Source organism: Diachasmimorpha longicaudata, chromosome 5 (assembly GCF_034640455.1).
Source record: "Diachasmimorpha longicaudata isolate KC_UGA_2023 chromosome 5, iyDiaLong2, whole genome shotgun sequence".
In the NCBI taxonomy this organism is placed as follows: Eukaryota; Metazoa; Arthropoda; class Insecta; order Hymenoptera; family Braconidae; genus Diachasmimorpha; species Diachasmimorpha longicaudata.
Window position 1 is genome coordinate 87825 of NC_087229.1, and position 19431 is coordinate 107255.

At 35.8% G+C, this 19431-nt stretch overlaps 2 protein-coding genes across 2 annotated transcripts; both read right to left on the reverse strand.

Annotated features, from left to right (window-relative positions):
- Positions 1 to 20: 20 nt before the first annotated feature.
- On the reverse strand, positions 21 to 13394 carry LOC135162781 (serine/threonine-protein phosphatase 2A regulatory subunit B'' subunit beta-like). The gene is made up of 6 exons (XM_064121619.1): positions 13101 to 13394; positions 7305 to 8792; positions 4463 to 4978; positions 3381 to 4088; positions 1633 to 1715; positions 21 to 845 (listed from the first exon to the last, which is right to left on the reverse strand). Exons 2-6 carry the CDS (start codon positions 8586 to 8588, stop codon positions 665 to 667), a joined length of 2772 nt encoding a protein of 923 aa, XP_063977689.1. The 5' UTR covers positions 8589 to 8792; positions 13101 to 13394; the 3' UTR covers positions 21 to 664.
- Positions 13395 to 13824: 430 nt separating this feature from the next.
- Positions 13825 to 19341, reverse strand: LOC135162766 (beta-catenin-like protein 1). The gene is made up of 6 exons (XM_064121580.1): positions 19163 to 19341; positions 18451 to 18833; positions 16996 to 17327; positions 16272 to 16495; positions 14895 to 15576; positions 13825 to 14116 (listed from the first exon to the last, which is right to left on the reverse strand). Exons 1-6 carry the CDS (start codon positions 19190 to 19192, stop codon positions 14028 to 14030), a joined length of 1740 nt encoding a protein of 579 aa, XP_063977650.1. The 5' UTR covers positions 19193 to 19341; the 3' UTR covers positions 13825 to 14027.
- Between the last annotated feature and the right edge of the window lie 90 nt (positions 19342 to 19431).

Below are 19431 nucleotides of genomic sequence, written 5' to 3' on the forward strand. Positions count from 1 at the left end.
AGGGAAAAATAAATTCTACAAAAAAAGTCGGTACGATAATTTTTCCACTGCTTCTCTAGATTTTGAGAGTATTATCCAACAGCACGTCTGGTGATAAGCTAATTTACTTCGTTACCATTTCACTACATAATTGAATTTTCCAAAAAATCACTGTCAGTATATTTGCAAATATTAAAACTTCAACAGAAATAACAAATTGTCCTTTCTAATCGCCATATCCGCTCCTCCCCAACACCAGACATCTGTTCCTCTTTGATACCCATTAATATTACTTCATTTATTACGAAAGATATATTCACTTTATAATATAGCACACACACTGTGCCAGACTAGAATCGTAATGACACTTAAACTCTGATCTAAAAAAAACTCAAATAATTCTCATAACAGTAAGATATAATCGAAACCTCTCAAATGTTTTAGTGTAAAAAAATTAATAAAATCCTGCAAAATAACTGATAAAACGTAAAAAAAATGACTACCAATACAATAATGTGGCCACTGGGCCTCTCAATTCTGGCAAAAACGATATTTACACTTTGAGAAATGAAAAAACAATGTTTTTTGCTTCTGGAAATAAACAGTAAGATGGCACTCGTGGACATTTATACTTCCAAAAATGATGCAGAGAATTTTTTTTGTGAAACATTATAATCCCACGTTTTCAGTTGTCACTCTCTGCGTAATCATCGCTGTCACCACTATCGTAACTTTGTCCTTTGGACTCACCACACTTGTAATCCCTCCCATAACAATCACGTGGTTTGCTGGGCCCATTAGGGTCAGAGGTAATACTATCCAAATTGGGTGAAAAGGCGTCTTCCTCCATTCCTGGGTCATACAGCCTGAAATTTAATTATTCATTCACTTAACCGTAATTGTGGCAATCTTCAATTACATTTGCAAAATGAGAATTTATACGTTTTTCAGAATTTTTACCGAATATCCAAAACAACTACGATAAAACAGTCAAAATTGTTTAAGAGGATACCTCTATGATCATTAAAAGGTTTCGATTGATGAATGTGAGTATCGATCGACTGTCGATATATTATGATGAGTTACTCAAAAAATTAAAATGGATTACGGACCCATCTTATTTTTACTTATTTAAGTCAAGCGTTGGTTTTCGTATTTTTTCTTTGACATTTTTCTCCACACGTTTTAATAGAATTTAATTTTTTTTTTAAATGTTCGTTAAGCCCCATAGAATAACAGTTGGAGTTCGTTTTAGCATGTTTTCATTTGATAATAGAAAACAAATTTTTTCAGTTTACCCATTTTTTTTTTATTTTTCCATACGGGGCGAAAATCATTATTTTGATTAATTAAACATTTAATTTAATTAAACTACCTCAGTGATCTCATCGTCTCATTAGTTTTGGAGTTCGGAAGAGAGACATAGAAAAAGATAAGATTGAAAATTGATTTCAGGTCAATTACACTTTTGCCAGCATCGGAGGAGTGTGAACGTCTAAAAAAGTGCTGCTGTGCAAAATAACCAATCGGTGTTTGCTAAATATCTCGTAACCCTTTTTTATAACTTTTATTTACATGATAAATCTCTCTTCATTCTTCATTCAGCAGAAACTTCTTAGTCAAATCATCACTTTCAACAACAAAAATACTCACATTTGATCATTTTGGTCGTTTCCGCTCTCTTCCGCCACCAAAAGTTCATACTCATCAGCAGCAAATCTGTCCCAATCTGACATCTGAAAAAACATTCCAAATTAAGGTCCGATTCCCTCCCCCTTGGGGTTTTTAAGTTTAGTGGTGAAGTGGTAAAATAAGCTTAGTAGCCAAGCTCCATTTTCCAATAAGTAAATCACAAATGAAAAGAAATAACGAAAGCTTCCTCATAATCGCTTTGGTAGAGTAAATGTGTAAGAGTGCAAAAAAAATTATTGTAAATTTTGCCATTTCTCTTTCTTTATAGAATCGTCACTGCGCGAAATACATTTATCTATTTAGTATATTGGATACATGTTTTTTCTATGTTACGAAAAATATTAAAAGCTGTGTGCACCGATAAATAAATGGCTGAATAACGAAATAAAATAGTAATTAATGATATTTGTTTGAGAAATTAGTTATTTCAGACAGCAGAATTACATTTTTTGGTTTTCAATACAAACTGTAAACCGTGGCCAAAAGAAATCGTTTGAAATTTTATTTTTTATATTTTTTAATGGATTTCTCTCAAAAAATATAACTGAATATTTCCCACAAAGAAAAAAAGGAGAAAAACAATATTATTTGTGAAATAAATCATTTATCACAATAAACCCTAACAACAGAGAGTAAGATTCGAATGTTCCGAAATAATATAACACTGACAGGTTTTTTGTTTCTGGAATAGCTGTTCTCTAGGATGAAATAATGAAAAAATTGACAAGGGAAAAGAAAAAAAAACTCGAAGAAAATTAGAATTAGAGAAGAAAAAATTCCACTGTAACCCAGCCAGGAATCGAACCCGGATTATTTTCAACATTGTTTTATAAGGCTTTTGTTTGCAAAGTCGAAAAATAACGAATAATCCATAACAACCTATTTTGGCGGGAAAACTAAGTATTACAAAAAATTAATGAATCTACTTTTCTACTTCACCATAACGTTAGTTATATTTTCTAATAAGAAACGAAGAATACTTCGCATGGTATTAAAAACAATTCCAGAATAGTCTACGAAACATTAAAAAAGTTCTGGAAATTTTCATGAGAAAACGCATAGACGCATAAGTAATAAAAATATTAGATACTCTTTCATACGATCAATCTGCAGGAATGATTGTACTTTCTTACTCGAAATTAAAAGAAAAGTCAACTTAACTCGCTATAAAACTTGAATAAAAAAATGATTTCTAATAAGAATGGAATTTTTCAAATCATTTCTCGTTGAAGTGGTTTATTCGAAAATTTTCTTCTCTAAAGACCAAGATTTTGCAATGTTAAAACACTTAATAAAATTTAGCTCAAGAATTCACTTCCTTGCCGTGAACTTATTGTCTGTCATGTTGTGGCAAATTACAAAATTACTTATGATAAGAATAAACACGTGTTTTAGCCCTTGTAAAATGATTAATGACTTTTATCATTACTTCGTGGATCAAAGTGATTAATTTATTTGAAATCAAAGGCTGAAATTGATTGACCGAGGGGATTCTAAGGACAAATATTAGTGATTTCAATTCGATTGGAGCTTCTCTACATACTAGATAGTTCTCATTCATAGAATAGGGAAAGTGATCGTTTCTTAGCGCCATGAAATCAGTAACTTATCAATTCTTCAGCCCTGATTATTTTGAACCAAGATAGCATAAATTTCTCAAAGAATATTCTTTCTATCAATGTATAGATAATAATTAAAAAAAAAAATACCTCGTGCCCCTCAGCATCCTGATCTCGACTAGTCGATGCAAAAGGATCCCTCTGCTCATGATCGAGATATTTCTCAAGATTGAAAAAAGTATCAAAGAAAATTGATGTCATCTTGCATCTTTTGAGATCCCTCAGCGATATTTTTCCAGGTATCTCCGGATGAATCATATCCAGCATTTGACACAAACAGTCCTCAAATGGTAGAGTTTCCATTCCAATGGCCTCCATTCTGTGCAGCTGTTCCTCATAAAAGTATTCAAGTTCATACATGGACAAATATCCATCACCATCGAGATCCATACATCTGAACCAGTACTCAACAGCTGTTGGATAATTTTTGTCCTCCTCGCTGAGTAAAAACCAGACAAATTCTGTGTACGTCATCTTATCATCAGCCTGACGTCCCTTACCACCACGTGTCACAGCACCACTGAATATTCTTTCGATAAGTCTTGTCGACAATGCGTGATCATTATGCCTCGTTAGATCCATTTTATCAATGAGAAGATCGTGGTCTCGATCGAGCTCCCAAAATTTACAATAAATTACGTAAAAGTGCTCGTAACTGAAGTAACAAGTCACTTGATTTATATCCTCCTCGTGTTCAAGAATGGCTATTGTCTCGAGTAAGTTACTTTTCCGCACCTCGGAGGGACTAATTTTTCCACTCCAACTGCGATTTACGCAGTAGAAAATTCGGGCAATCACCTGAGAACCATAATTAAAAAAAAAAAATATTTTATTTACTTTCGAGTTGAGGATAAGCATTGGCTTGATCATAGATTTCAATTGGAACTGAATTTTCATTCACTCGTCCGTTCATTATTTGATATTACTCTATAATTTTTCAATTATAATAAAATTAACAAAACTATTGTAATTCTATGTCACGATATATGTCCTAAAAGGGGCTTGAAAGAAGGGAGAGAAAATACATATGGGCAATAAAATGAAAAATTTAATTAAATCAACAAATCAAGGTGTCACACATTCAAATCATTGGTATAAAAAAGCATAAAAAAAAATCCATTAATATTGAGATATCTTCCCTCCCCAAACAATAAATGAATAAGCTCACTCACCGTATGAACATAACGCGAGTGAAATTCTGTGGCCTCTTTGAGGAATGTCAGTCCCGGATGTGTTTCGACGACATCTTGAATGAGACAAACCAAATCCTCGGGCAAGATGCACTCCCTCATACCCCTAGTGATAATTCTCACGAATTTACTGGCAGTGTCATGATGTGTCTTGCACACGTCCCTCCAGAAATTCAAAAAATTCAGCATCTCAATGCTGGTACTCTTGTCCCCCCCAGCAGCAAGGAACAGAGGTACTTTCCAGTATATTGGCAAATCGCATGCCTTTGAAATAATGTGAAATTGTCCTCGTGTTGCACGATTACCTGGCAAACTCTCAAATGCCTCTGTGATCTTGGCGATTGTCGCTTCAATCTGCGACAATGGCGTTGGTTTACCACCCGGAAAGTAAAATCTTGGAATACGAACGTTCTTATTAGCTTTAACATGACGTTGAAGAGTTGTGTGGGGAGGTAGGGCTTTTGATTGCTGCTGTTGAATTCGCTCTCTGACGTACGACTGAAATTATTCGAAAAAAGCCCTTTTAATTCAAGTTGCAGAAAATGAGTGTATGTTATTGAAATACTGCACTTTACTCAATTGTTTTTTCAATTATTTTAGAATTAATGCAAGTCAACTGAGTTGGATTTTTGAGGTATATCATCGAAGCTACGAAAAGTAGTACGAAAATTTCCTAATGAGCTTTTTAGGGGAACAAAGTGGGGACTACACAAAAGGTTATGATAAAAATTTTACAAGTTGCCTTTCGATTTCGAGTTATACTAGTGAAATAAACGGAAATAAAGGATGAAAATATATTTAAAATACTATATACACTGAGAAAATAAGTTATTATCACTAAATAGTGATTTACTTGATAGGAGTAGATATCTTGCAAAATGATATTTCTTGAATTGAGCCATTCGTAGGTGAGCCTCATTAACTTTCATTTAGGACAATTCTATTGTTCTTGAAAATGAATAAGGGGCAGCGAACCTTAAATAAATGCCGTTAATAATTTATCTTTGTTTCTAAATTTCTGATTTTATCTGGGGAACAATTTTATTTATGATGAGTTTTTTAATGTTCGTAATTATTGAAGGTATTCAGTCAAGATAGCAACTAACATGATCATATTGTAGAACAGTATAATTGAAATAATTCAAACCAAATAAACATTGCCGAGTAATGACTTGACTGGAGCAATAAATAAATAAACACTTTTCTGAAGCTCTGTATAATAAAGTTGATCAACAACTAATGATTGTATTTGTGTTGACTGTAACTTTTTATTGGTTTCCCCATGGGCTTTAAACACCTTGTCTATGACTACGACGACATGGCAATCGTTTATTTGCATTGATCGGGATTTTCCTCGATTGGAGTTGATTTGAATGACAATCAGTAAATAAAGAGTCAACGACTAGAAATCGATTGATTTATGGACTGTGTGGATTATTCTGTCACTCTAAATTCTGTATTTAATACTTTCCAATCTTAACAAATAGTCTAAGTGATGGTAATAGTGCTATGCAAAAATTATCGTGCGAAAAATTTTAATTCCATTAGCTTAATTCGGTTATCAAAATAAAATTGTAGTCTTCTACACAAGATAGTCCTGTGGAGCCGCCCTGCGTATCAATAGATCCGTTGAAGGCTGATTTCAGCACATTCTCAACATCAAAAACATTTGGTTTCTCAATGTGTATGATAATTTTATACATAATAAATTGCAAATTCTCAAGTGCCGATTATAGCTACTCAGCTTCAAAGGAAGCTCACTCTTTCTTTAGCAGTTGCCACTAAAAGTCCTGATTATTATTCTTCTTTTGTTAATTTAATTCAATTCGAAATTTCTTCAACTTAAAACCCGTCTATTTTCATTTGATTATAATGCTCTCGGACATTTTGAGCATCGAAGAAGGAGAACTTGTGGAATCACGATTTCAACGGCTTCCCAGTGACGCAATAATCATTGTTACGTTGTCCATTCGAACAATCCCAGTCTTTCACTTAATACCATAATAAAATTTACAACTTAAGAATAAAGCATTGTAACCGCTAAAATTACTATTATATTTCGGGTTTGGAAAAATGCTTGAATAAAAGTATTAAACAATGAATTGTTTTTTGTCAATATTTTTCAATTCAAAAATTTTTTTCCAAACTTAGAAATCCGATGTGGCTCAAGTAAATTACATTGTTCGATCTGTTGTTGACTCTCCCCTAATCGCCGCAAACTATAATTTCTTGCTTTTTTATAAGCAAGTCGAGAAATCACTACATATTCATATTTAAAATCTCTGTCAGGCCTCGATTCTCCAGAGCAAAAGAAAAAAAATCCTCTACAAATACATTCTCCAACTTTCCGAAAATAAACCATCTTTCTCTTTCCCTCAATATTTCACCTTCCAGACCAGACATTTGTTGTAGACCCCATTATATTAACCACTTTTTAAATCTTATGTTACTACATAAGTCGCTAAGGGTTTCCCTAGCTCATTCCATGGGCTTCACGCTAACTATTTTATTCCTATTTGCGACATTTATTCGACCCTTGGAACAATCTACCCTATCATAAAATCCCTGAGTCTTGGACCAACTGTAAACCTCAGAGAATCCCAAGTCCTCTCCCTGATTTCATAACCCAACCCATGTTTCCTTGGACCCTCATATATACAATAAACTGAAGAAATCTAAAGAGTATAATAGTCACCAGGATATAAAATTACTAGATTTACTACAAACCAAGTGTCACGATAAGATCAACCCTATTCCTTGAATAAATATCAGTTTATTTAGAGAATCATTAAAATTCACCCTTTAAAAATAATTAATGAAATACCTGAGTTTTCACCCCTTCACATCCCCCAGGACTCCTTCCTCCGGCGACATTAAGCCTCGGCCCCCTCTTATCGAGAAGGAGTTCACTGGGGCATTTCTCGAATATGAGAACCCTCTCGGCGACTGACCCCCTCGTGAGAAATGGCCGAACAGGATTGACAATTCCCTGGGGATCGCTAGCTGCAGCAGCCGCAGCTGCAGCCCTGATGTGCTGTTTCTGCTGGCTCGTCAGTTCAGGATGGGGCACCTGCTCTGCCCTAGGCCGTGGTGAAGTGATCCTGGGCCCCCATCTCGTCACCTGTCCCTCCTCCTTACTATCCTGTCCATTTGTCAGGACTTTTGGATTCTTCCTCTCTTCAATTTTCTGCTTCTGCTGGAGAAAATGAATTCCCTGCTCAGCGACAATTCCATTGGCTGTCAATTTGGGTTTCTCCTTGATAATAGCAGGCTTTTGCCTGATTCCAGTATCCTCACTGATAATAGCCCCCGTTTTTAATGCATTAATTAGCCTCTCCTCTTCCCTAGCGACTTCGTCAAGATAAGCTGTGGCCAATTGATTGGATTTGCTTGCGACGCAGCCCGTGGACGTCGATTCACTGAATAATTTGTTCTTTAGTGGCCACGTGGTCATGCCAGAGCCCTGGCTATTGGCCAGATTCTCATTCCCTTGGACTTTGGCCCCTGGTGATCCCAATAAAACGCTGAGAGGACGTTTCATCGGCTCCCCAGGGAGTATAGTCTCAATAGTCTCAGAAGTTGTTGAGGTGAGTATCAAAGGCTTCGGCACAATTTTCGGCTTCACCTGAATCTGAGGCTTCTGAATTGCCTGAGAATTCTTCTCGAATTTATCGAGGGCAAATTGAATGGATGAGGGAAGGGTTTTAGACAGATATGAACGTTGTCTCGCCCTGTCCTCCACCACAAAATTATTCACAAGTTTTTCGAGACTAGTTTCCCCATCTTGAGATGCCAAACGAGAATTTCCCGGTCGGTCTGGGGTGAGAATAGCCTCCAGTGGCTCCACAAATTTTTTACTTTTTTGCGATATATTTGGGGTTAATGCACTACCAAATTTATCAGCTGCTGTTGCATTACTATGACAATTCAATATCTCAGTTGGGGCTAAACCACGACTCTTCCAGGTCTGGTAGATAGCCTCAGCATGATCGCTTATTTGTTTGGCTATTGCTGCTATGTCCTCTTCACCAGGATCACCGGGAAATTTTGGACGCACCTCGTGCTTAGCTGTCGCTGCCATCTCCTCGGGCATCAGACGTGTGTACATTTATCGGTATTGGGCCTAGTGGTGCCCAGGTGATGGTGGAATTCTTGGACGATGGAGCGGTAGAGAGGACAAGGGGACACTGGTGAACGCATGGCAGTTTGGAGGCCTTCGTCGCTTCATCGGGGGTTGTGAGACAATGAGCAGGGGGTTTATTAGTGGGGGGTCATTTCGTAGACTGGGCCCGAGAGGTGATGGGGGTAGCATCTGAAACAAAATAGAAAAAGTTTTTGTCATTAAACATTTGAGGAATCACGTAGTGCGACAATCCCTGTCATTTTTTTCTTTTTTTTTTTTCATTTTTAATTCCGAATGGAAGCCTTGTATTTTACGGATTTTTCCATTCTCTAATTTCAATTGCAAATTATCTAAAATGTTATAAAACGGGAAAAAACGATGGTTTTTGTATCATGAGTGCGTGTGTATGTGCTGGAAAAATCGCAATTTTGAAGATTGCTTTTGAAAAAATTGTAAAAAAAAAAATATGATAAAATTAATAGCTAAAAATCTGAATGTCCGATTTATGATGATAGTTATTATTATCCTTAATTTTGATGCGTCGTTTCAGTTCGATCGGTCTAGCAGTTCCTGAAATATAGCAACTTTTGTAAATGTAGTTTTTCCTCAATATCTCAAAAACTACAGCAAGTATTTCATTCTTGTTTCTCAAAATAATTGTCGCAGTGGGTCCAATCTATATCGATTGAAATATCAAGATTTGTTTGGGTAAAATGTTCAGATATGGCCGTTTTATATTTTATCATCATAAAAGTTGTGAATATCATAAAGTAACAAAACATGGAAATAGCGAGTTGAAATTTTGTACATTTGTAGCTCCCACAACATACAAGGCTATTATGTTGAATGGGTGCAAGCGGCCAGGCGCTTCCGGAGATGTTACTACACCTTTTGCGTCAATTTATTTCCTTGAATATCTCACTATACTGACCACTCAACAGATTTCAATTTTTTTTTTCCAAAATACACGTCTCAGTGGGCACCATACAGAGCTATAAAAACGTATATGCCCATTGGTAGAAAAATCGCGAGATATTGCCATTTTTCCATTAAAAAACAAAGAAATTTCGATATAATAGAGCCAATAATTTGATGAAAAATAGGGATAGCAAGTTGAAATTTGGTATGATAATAGCTTATATTATATGGAAGCATCAGACGTCGGATAGGTGCAATCCGTTGAGTGGTCCTTACAAAATCTACTACTAATAGATTGAATGTATATTTCTAAACCCCCTAATGAATGTCAATATCACAACTAACTCACATCAGGAATATCTTCTTTTTCATTTTTGAAATCGAATTGTTACAAATCCATTCGGACGGATACTATCAATGAAATTGATAAAAATGAAGGGAAAAAACTAATAAGGCGCCGTTTTTGTTTCTTCTGACTCAACATTAATTTAGTCAATGTAAGATACATCAAACTATAATAAAACTTTCAATTTCCTGGAAAAAAAAAGTAAAATCACAAAATTATTTCAACTAACTGCTGATTTGATAAACTCTCGCAAGTTGACTTCATCTAGTATACATATATTAATCCAACTCCTTTGAATCAATTTCATCAAACTCTCCATGACCTTCATGACATATTATCATTGTAATTATTAGCCCTCTTTGTTGACACATCAAGGACTTGAGCTAAATAGTAAACATTCCCAAGTCATTGCTCAAATAAATTCACTTTTTCATCCCCGAAATAAATCTCGAGTTGAATTAATTAATCCTCCCCGTCCTTCGAACCTCTCAATCTCTATTAAATAACGAATCAACATGTGTAAACAGTTGTGTAATAATCGCGAGATGCATCGGGGGCATTTTTAGCGCCCCTCCGATGAGTTCAACGAGTTGTCGAGTACACTTACTATTTTTAGGCCTCTCGTGCATTCTACCAACACACTTGTACTAGTCCCTGACTTCCCGCGATATTCCAGAGAGGGAGGTGGTTCGAAGGGGATTAAAAAATCGCTCGGTTAATCCCATTATATGAGAGGTTGTATTGAGGGCACTAGGGGGTGGAAAGTGAATTTCAATTTTTGGAGATGGAAAAACTTTTGTTAAAAAAAATGAAGTTTAATGGTTGAATGGTTTCAGACGATTTCACCTATGAAAATAGGGGGGAACAAGTGATATGATTGATATATGTAACACAAATATCAATTTCAGGCAAATCATGCACATCAATTATCTGCTCAGTCGTTAATGCAATAAATCAGTTTATGTGAAATAATTGAAGTATTTATTTTGTTCGAATAAATTAGTTTTGTGAGTACGATTCATCCATCTAAAGAGAACCACGATGAAGAATTGAAAAAAGCCTTTAACTCTTATGAATATTTGACCCTTCGTCATATTCGAATTCACAAAGTTGAGAAAAAAAATTATCTCAACTTTCTTCATCATTAGTTTTTCATTAATTATTATATTATCGAATAATGGGATGTTATTTTCAGTTGGTGGCAATTTTATCCGTTAATTTTCACACACGAGATGCATCAGCTCCATCGATTTATAGATTTTCATGCAGACAGGAGGTTGAAGATAAAATCAGCTGTTTGAGTAGGCGTTGCCAGTTTCTTGAAAATATGTCATAGAAGGGTAATGATTTAAACTTCGCAATGTCTCATTGGCATTCCACAACGCAACAAGTATTTTCGTAAGACTACGTGGGCATTTGGTAATAAAACCATAGAGATATTGGATATGAAATATTTGAATATTCAGAAGGATTGTAACTTATGATGCATCAATCATGTTGATTAAAAAAATAGTGGAGGCGGATTCACGGATTTCCGGACGTTCATTGGCAGTGGCGCGTATGGGGTCAGCAGAGTTTTATTCCGAAATGATTTATATCAAGTTGACGTAAATTTGAGTTGACTTTTTTCATCATTTAAATTCAGTTTAGCTCTTACCAAGGTTTAAACCAGATAAATGACGAATTTTAATGGATAATATGTTGATTTGAAACGTGTCCCTTCATTAATTCCAAATGGAGAATTAATGAGAAACTTGTGCAACATAAATGGACAATTTCTCTATGATGATTTATTGGAAAATAACTAATGACAATGAATAAATACCACATCTATTTTCTTTCGTACATTTTTTTGTGAGTCACGGTAAAGTTGGTAGGGTGGAAATTGCGAGTAAGATTTTATTTAATATACTTTTTAGACTGATGAGCTAAGAAAAAGCTATTAGACTAAATAAATCGTTAGATAATAAATAAATAATGAATCGTTGGATAAATAAATACTATCGACTCAAAAAAAAAACACAAAAACGCAAACATTGGATCCTCCACGCAGACAATGGCAACCCGATTCTTTACCTCAGCTAGCACCACCCCACCCCCTCAACCCCGAAAAATCCTCATCCATGAATTACCCAAATCCATATCAACGATATTTAATCCATAAAATAGTCTCTCGGCAATGTTCGTTGAGCGTCGCGCTGTTCGCTCCTCTCCGTCCCGTCTAAGAATAAAACGTAGGGGGCAGCCATATTTGGCAATGGACAACAGCAAGCAATGCCTAGTCCACTCACTGACCATGCGGGATGACTGTTGTCTTCAGTACCTCCATAACAATCATCCAAAACATTAACATTATTCCTCAATATTCACCCACTTCCCCCCCCCCCGCTTCTCCATCATCAGCCCAAAATCGATGCTCTCTGCATCCTATTTTCGTTATTCTCCGAATTCAGATATACGGGGCATCATACCTCATAGTTCATACCTTTTGACAATAAATCCTCTCCTCTCCTCGGAGGGAGGGGCTTAAATATCAATCGATTGTCATTGACAACGTCCTATATTTGTTCTCCTATTTTCAAACATTTTTTTTTCAGACATCACTCATCGATTTAATAAAGAGACTTCATGCAGTCGCATGTCTTTAGTGATTGCACTAATTCATGAAACTATTTCCCATATTTTCTTCCTCTCCATCACTTTATTTCTCTTGTTGTCATTATCATGAGAAGTGAGAGTGCAATGAGATTCTTTGTAATTAGAAGTTAAACTAATTTTATGTAGAGAATAAATTTTTGTTTGTCTAATTGGACAATGAGTTGACAATTATTCAAAAAGTTTCCCCCAATGACTAGTTTTATGAATAAAAAATAATGACTATTTCACATGAAAATTTTCGTGGCTGAGTGCCAACAACACAGCATCTCGTCTAGTCATTTTTTTTATTCATCTTATTTTATTTTTCATGGGACTGAAGAAGAAAGGGAAATGACGGAAAGTGTTTTCACGCTTTTTCTTCCCAAACTTTAAGCAGACAAACGTTAATTGTTAAGTTGAGAGGTGGCAAGACAGCAAAATCGATGGTGAGATGAAAGCGAGAAAGACGTAGAGAGAGAGAGAGAGAGAGAGAGAGAGAGAGAGAGAGAAAGAGTGTGTGTGTGTGTGTGTGTTTTCTCATAGAGTTCTGATGAAAGTGAAGAGATAGGAAATTAAGGGGTTGATTGAACACTTACCAGGCGTCATCAGACGTTTATTTTCCCCACCGTTGTATGCACAAAATTAGGCACTGGATTTTTTTGGGAAAACTCGCGATGTTTTTGGGGAATTTTATGAGGAAAAATCCAAACTTTTTAGGGATGAGAGTGCGAGGATAATAAAATTACTTTTTATTGCTTGTTATGGGACTTGCAAAGGGGTTGCGAATTGACAAACAATTGTTTTTTTAGATTTATGGGCCTGAATAAGCAACACTAAAACACCGAGTCGACAACAGTCGACAATACTGTACTGGTGATGGTGAACACGAGAGGAGAGACGGAAGACAGTCGACGCCAGCGCCACGATCAGTGTGCGGGGGTTTCCGGAAGTTGATAATGGGTGGATTGGTGGGGGTATTGCGGGGTGCTGTAATTTGCTGGGAAAGCGGTGGAAATGGGGAGCAACTTTGAACGGGCTTCGGAGTGATTACAGGGTACTGAGTCAATTACTATTGTTCCGACAATTTTTCATGCATTATTTTGAATATTATGTTTTCCATGAACTTTCATTGTCCATCTTTTATAAGGTGGGGAAATGATGGAATGATTATTGTCATTGTATTTTATCATTTGGAGCGAACGGAGGAGTGAATCGACTTTTACTCGAGATTTTCTTTTTCACAGTGAGTAAAACTATTCGGTGATTAAGTAATACGAGAGGTATGTAACATTTCTATTCAAGAGAGAGAGAGTAGCAATCTTTTTAGTGGCATATTATTTTACTGATTTATTAAGCTTTTAGATAAAATGTTTATAATAATTCTAGAAAACATTACAAAAAACTTTATTGAGAGCCTCATAGGATGTATAGAGATAATACACTGATGGAGTCGTTGTTTCATTAAATTCATTGAATTATTGGTATCAAAATTGAGATAATTAATTTATCGGTGAGACCACGCATTAAAACTTATCGATGAGCTGGAGAATGTGTTGCTGCTCAGCCTCTCGCCACTCGGTGTCTCCAGCATCTCCCAAATTTCCAGCGTATTCTAAAAATAAAATAATATAAATGTAACTCAATTTACGAAATTTTGACGTTTTTAGGTGAAACTCGAGTTGAACATCACTTGAATAAAGTTGTAAAATCAGAAAAATACTCGTCAGTTCAGTCATTAACGATCATCGCAGTAAAAACACGACTTTTCGTATATTGGGCAGAAGAAATAGTAGGTAAAAATGCGTATTCTTTATTATTAAGAGCTGCAATAGTGGCTTGAATAGTTAAAAAGGGATTCTCAACCATCTGGGAATCAGGAACCATTGTATATCTCATAAAGTAATGCGTTTTTGAATAGTTGTAACTAAAAAACGACAAGAGAATCAAAGATACAGTACTCGAGAGATGTAGTTTTCTGCATTTATTCCACGGAACGAATGACTTCATTTCACTTTTAATTCTCTACGTTATTAACTAGACAAGTCAATACATTCGGAATCGAATATAGATGATTGCAGTTATTTAGATACAAAATTAATTACTTCGAAGGGAGGATCGTTCGGATAGTGCCCTCTTAACAGTGCATTATTATTATTGGTATTATTATTATTATTGTTATTATTATTATCATTATTATTGTTAATGTAGTAAACAAACAAGTAGCAAACAAGAGGAATGCCATCACTCTTTTTCTGTATTTTGTTTCCCCCTATTTCGACAAAAGGCATTATCGCAAAATAGCGACAAGCTCTTGGTTATCTAGGAAAATTCTCGGGACGGGAAGAGGATTCCTCAAGTTCCTGATTCACAAATTCTTCTCGCAAACCTACCTCTCATAATATGTCGAATGGTCTTCAACGAAGCCCGTCTTTGGGACAATATCCTAGTGACTCTCTGCTTAACAGCTGGAGGACAGCCCGTGCATGCTTCCAACAAAACAAAGTCGACTAATTGCAGCGTAAAAAGTCCCCCTTCGAGTCTCTTGAGATATGATTCCTCGCCATCATCCTCCTCCTTAGCATTCTTCTCCACTTCCTCGACCTTCTCCAGATACTTAAAGTGCAGCTCCATGAGCCTGTCTACCTTTTCGTAATCATTCTCCGTAAATTTACTGAGGAGCCTTTGACGTTGTTGGCCCTTGCAATTCCTCAGCATGCTCGCTATTATCGACACAACATGCTCCTCATGCTCCTCAGCTGTGAATACCTTCTTCCTGTTCTTCGTTGGGGTCTTCATGAAGAGGGGAAAAATGGTACGAAGACCCAGAATGTCGACGAACTTCATGCAATTGTCCTTGCCCTCTGGACCATTCATCGCGTGGTCCAGGACTTTCAGGGAGCCATTCCTGGACATTTTCTTCTCTCGTAACATCAAGTTCATCAGTTGGAGGCCCTCACCTCGGAGAAAACGATCGCGATTCACTGTCGCCATTAAACTTGAGCAGAGAACGTTGAAGAGATTCTCCATCATTTCCTGTTCTTCCGCTGTCTGGGGATCGTGTCTCTTATAATACTGGAAATAGACAACTGATGGTTAATGTGTGTACCGACATGAGCTACTTAGTTATAATCACAAAGAAAAAAAATAAAAGTTGAAAGAAAAAGCTGATTTGTAATTTATTTAACCGCAGAATAAAAAGAAATGGTGATTGGAGAGGTCATACGGACATTATTTTTAGATTTTTATGCCAATATATGAGAAATATATGGATAATTTCTTTTAAACATTGGAGATACCGAAAAGTCACAATCAAATAGCATCGTAATAGTTGTAAAAAGAGAAAGAGTGGGATAAAAAGAGCACTGTGATTTTTCTGCTCAAAAAAAGAGATTGTTTTTTCACAATACTCATTTCAATAAATTTATCGCGAAGAAATATTGATATTGTTTTTGGAAAATCATTTCACTTATTGGTCTTGTCTAAGATTCCCTAATTCTTTCTCCTGTACTTCTCCCTTTAAAAAAGATTTTTTGTTACAACAATCTCACCACTCCTTTATCACATAAGTAATAAATAATGAAATAAAATGATCATCATTTTTATTTTATTATTTTTTATTAAATGATAACAGACACCTCAATTTTTCTCAAAAATATAATATTGCAGCAATTACTAACAGAAAAGTAATTGTTGAAAAACCATGTTAGATGGAGAGAAAGATAATAATTACGAAGGGGAGTATAAATGAAACCAGTAAATCTACTCACAGCTAACTGTTGTAGTAAAACATCAATACCATCGAGATCCCCAAGAACCAATTTATTCTCCGGTGTATTTTGCAGGAGAATTGATAACAACTCACTGGCATAAAGTTTATTGGCATCAAAAGGCATTTTGGCTTTGATCCTCCTCAGAAGCCACTGCAGAAGCCCTTGTTTGCCAGCATCGATGCATAACTCGGGTCTGAACTCCAGTAAATTTTCAAAAATAGCTGGAAGAAATGCATTTATCGTAAAACTAGTTAATTCTTTGAAATTCCTATCAATAGCAATTTTATTTTATTAAAATGCTACTCAATTAAACAAATTCATTTTTATCATTAATACTAATAGAATGAAATTTCATTTTATTTTTTTTTTTAGTTTTGTAGGCTTTCTGTAGGCAATCTTTTTTGTTAAATTTCATTGTCAAATGCCCACTCCAAATCATTTTTTCGAAAGAAATTAATGATTTTTCAGTTTGATGGTATTTGTGTTATTATAAGGCTATACATTTTTCGAAATGATTAACAATGGATCGATGCAAACGAATTTCCATTGATTCAGGTAAATATTATTTTGGTACTATTGGAAGAAAACATTTTTTTGATTTTCACTCGTTATCTCCCCCAGTGCATATTTTATATCTAGTGAAAAAAAGGGAAGAGGAAACAAATGTAAAAATCTGTGAGGTTAACAACCTCGAGCACATAGATAAATAATTTTTATCTACCTAAAGTGTTGAAAACTCCATCACTCTCCTCTTTCACAGACTCATCAAGTCTGTCTAGATTCTGTACCAACAGTGCACACACTTGCTGCTCGAGGAGAGCATCGATTAAGGCATCAGCGCCGTCCTGACTCTCATGAAGAATATCCACGTCCGATAATTCCTGAATGAGATCAACGACTCCAACGGCAATATCTGTATTCTCATGAGACAATAACTCGAGTAATGAAGGAACTGCACCAAGTTCGACCATCAGAGGGTATAATTCGGGATTCGTAGCAACTACGTGCAGCTCTTGGAGGGTCTCGTGGAGCTCTACCTCGGATTCCATAAACCTAAAAATGTCCAAACGTTCTTACATCAAATAGTCAAGTTTTGCCTCATCAGCACGAAAGTTATGCATTTCCTAGGAATTAATTTCAAGTCGACAACGGTAACTGAAATCGTTTTAGCTCTTCACGATCCATTATTATTAAATGGTTTTGATTTTGATTTCGATGATTTTTCCTCAAATAGAAAACGAGTCACAATAACGCTCGTGTTTACAAACAATTAGGGCTGCAGCACTTAAAATCAATCTTGTTATGGAATACAAATATCATAGGAAACCGGAGTTATGATATTGCTCTTATTATGTGGTCGTAATTTGTAATGTGGGGAAGAAGAATGGACTTTAGTTGCACCTGATGGCGCATCACTGACTTTGAGCAAATTTAAATCACTCGGTGGTCTTGTATCAAATAAAGACTTTCAATTTATTTGACCTACCTGAAGATACTAAATATAAGAACTGTCAAACATAGCTCTTCGAATGAGTAAGAGGCCCTTTTAAAGGAGTGTTTATCATCACACCGTCTCATCATTTCAGATCCATTATTAGAATTAATGTTAACTTGTATAAAGGACTTATCTTTTTCAAATCAGAGCTGTTGTTCTACGCGTATGAATCACTTTCCATTTTTTCAATTAAATTAGGAGTTGCTTTTAATTGCTTGTTGGAATTTAATCCTAATTTAGGTAGACATAGATTTACATAAAGATTTTAATTCCTTCGTAATTGAAATAAATCCCCGAAGCAAGTGAATCATTGTGGAGTATATGATCCTCATATAATGACCACCATTATTATATGACGATCGTGTAACCATCTTGAGCGAATTTCATTTTCTCACTCACTAAAATGTGAGCTTTTGATATTTCTCTTTATCGAGGACATTGTACAATATGTCAATATTTTATGGCAAACAAGGATAATATCATAATTTAATTTTTCTGTAATACTTTGGACCACCAATAAAAATAATTTTATTGTCATATTTTTATTCCATAACAAGAACGCGTGTAAGGAATTAAAGAAAATAAAACTTCGAGAATAATTGTTAATGTCCTGAAAAATAAAATAATAAATTAATCATTAAAAAAACAACAAAAACAGTAAAATAAAATGAGTGTTCTCACTTTTCTGGTTGATCTGGAAACTTAACCCTCATCTCCTGGTTCCTCAAAGCTCTCTTCTCGAACAGCAAAACCATCCTCTTCAAAGTGGCTTCATCAAGAGCCTCGACCTCAGGTGCCTCGGTCTGTACGTACCTCAGGATCTCTTCTTTCTCCCGATCTGTCAGCTCTGGCTCCATGATATCATTACTGGAAACTGAAGCCGGGGCTCTGACCTCTGGAGAGGGTTCAGCTGGGTGTCGTTGAGGGGTGGTCTCAACATCCCTGCTGGGGTACCTTTGACGTGGATGATAAGGGGTCTTGATGACCTTTCTAATCTTCTTGGTGTCCCAATCATCGTCGTCATCGTCATCACCAGCTGCTGGACGTTTTGGAGTGCTCGGGGGCTGCAGAATTATATTTTTTTTTTGTTAAAACGAAATGGGAATGGGGGAGTAATAGTTTTCTCAGAAACTTGAATAATTCGTTGGGTTTTCTAGGCTGCAAAGTTATTTTTTTCTATAAACATACAGTTTTCGTTTGGTAATAAACCTGAATTCATTAAATTTGTACATTAAATAAAATGCATTGAATTTAATTCAATATATCGACTTGTCTCTAAGTCCTGAGTACTCAAACCAAAGTAAAAAGGTTTCATTCTGTCGATTCTGACCTCTCTAACCTCACTCCAGTAGTTTCACTCCCCCAGAAATAAGTGAATTAGATTAATAATTACCTTATAGGATAATAATTCTCCGATGTCCATGTTACATCTGCACAACAAACGAGTTACAATGCCGCTTTACACTGAAATACAAGAGTTTTTTGTTTTCGGATCAAACGGAGATTGATTTGAAGCGTGAGAAGGTTTTTGACTTGTCGCCTGGCGGTGGAAGTAAAGGTGAGGAGGAGGAAAGAATGTAAACACACGTCACTGGAGCGCACGTAGCTCGGAGCTGTCATTCTACGAAGAAGATGTTAACGACGTGCTGACAAGTTTCAATG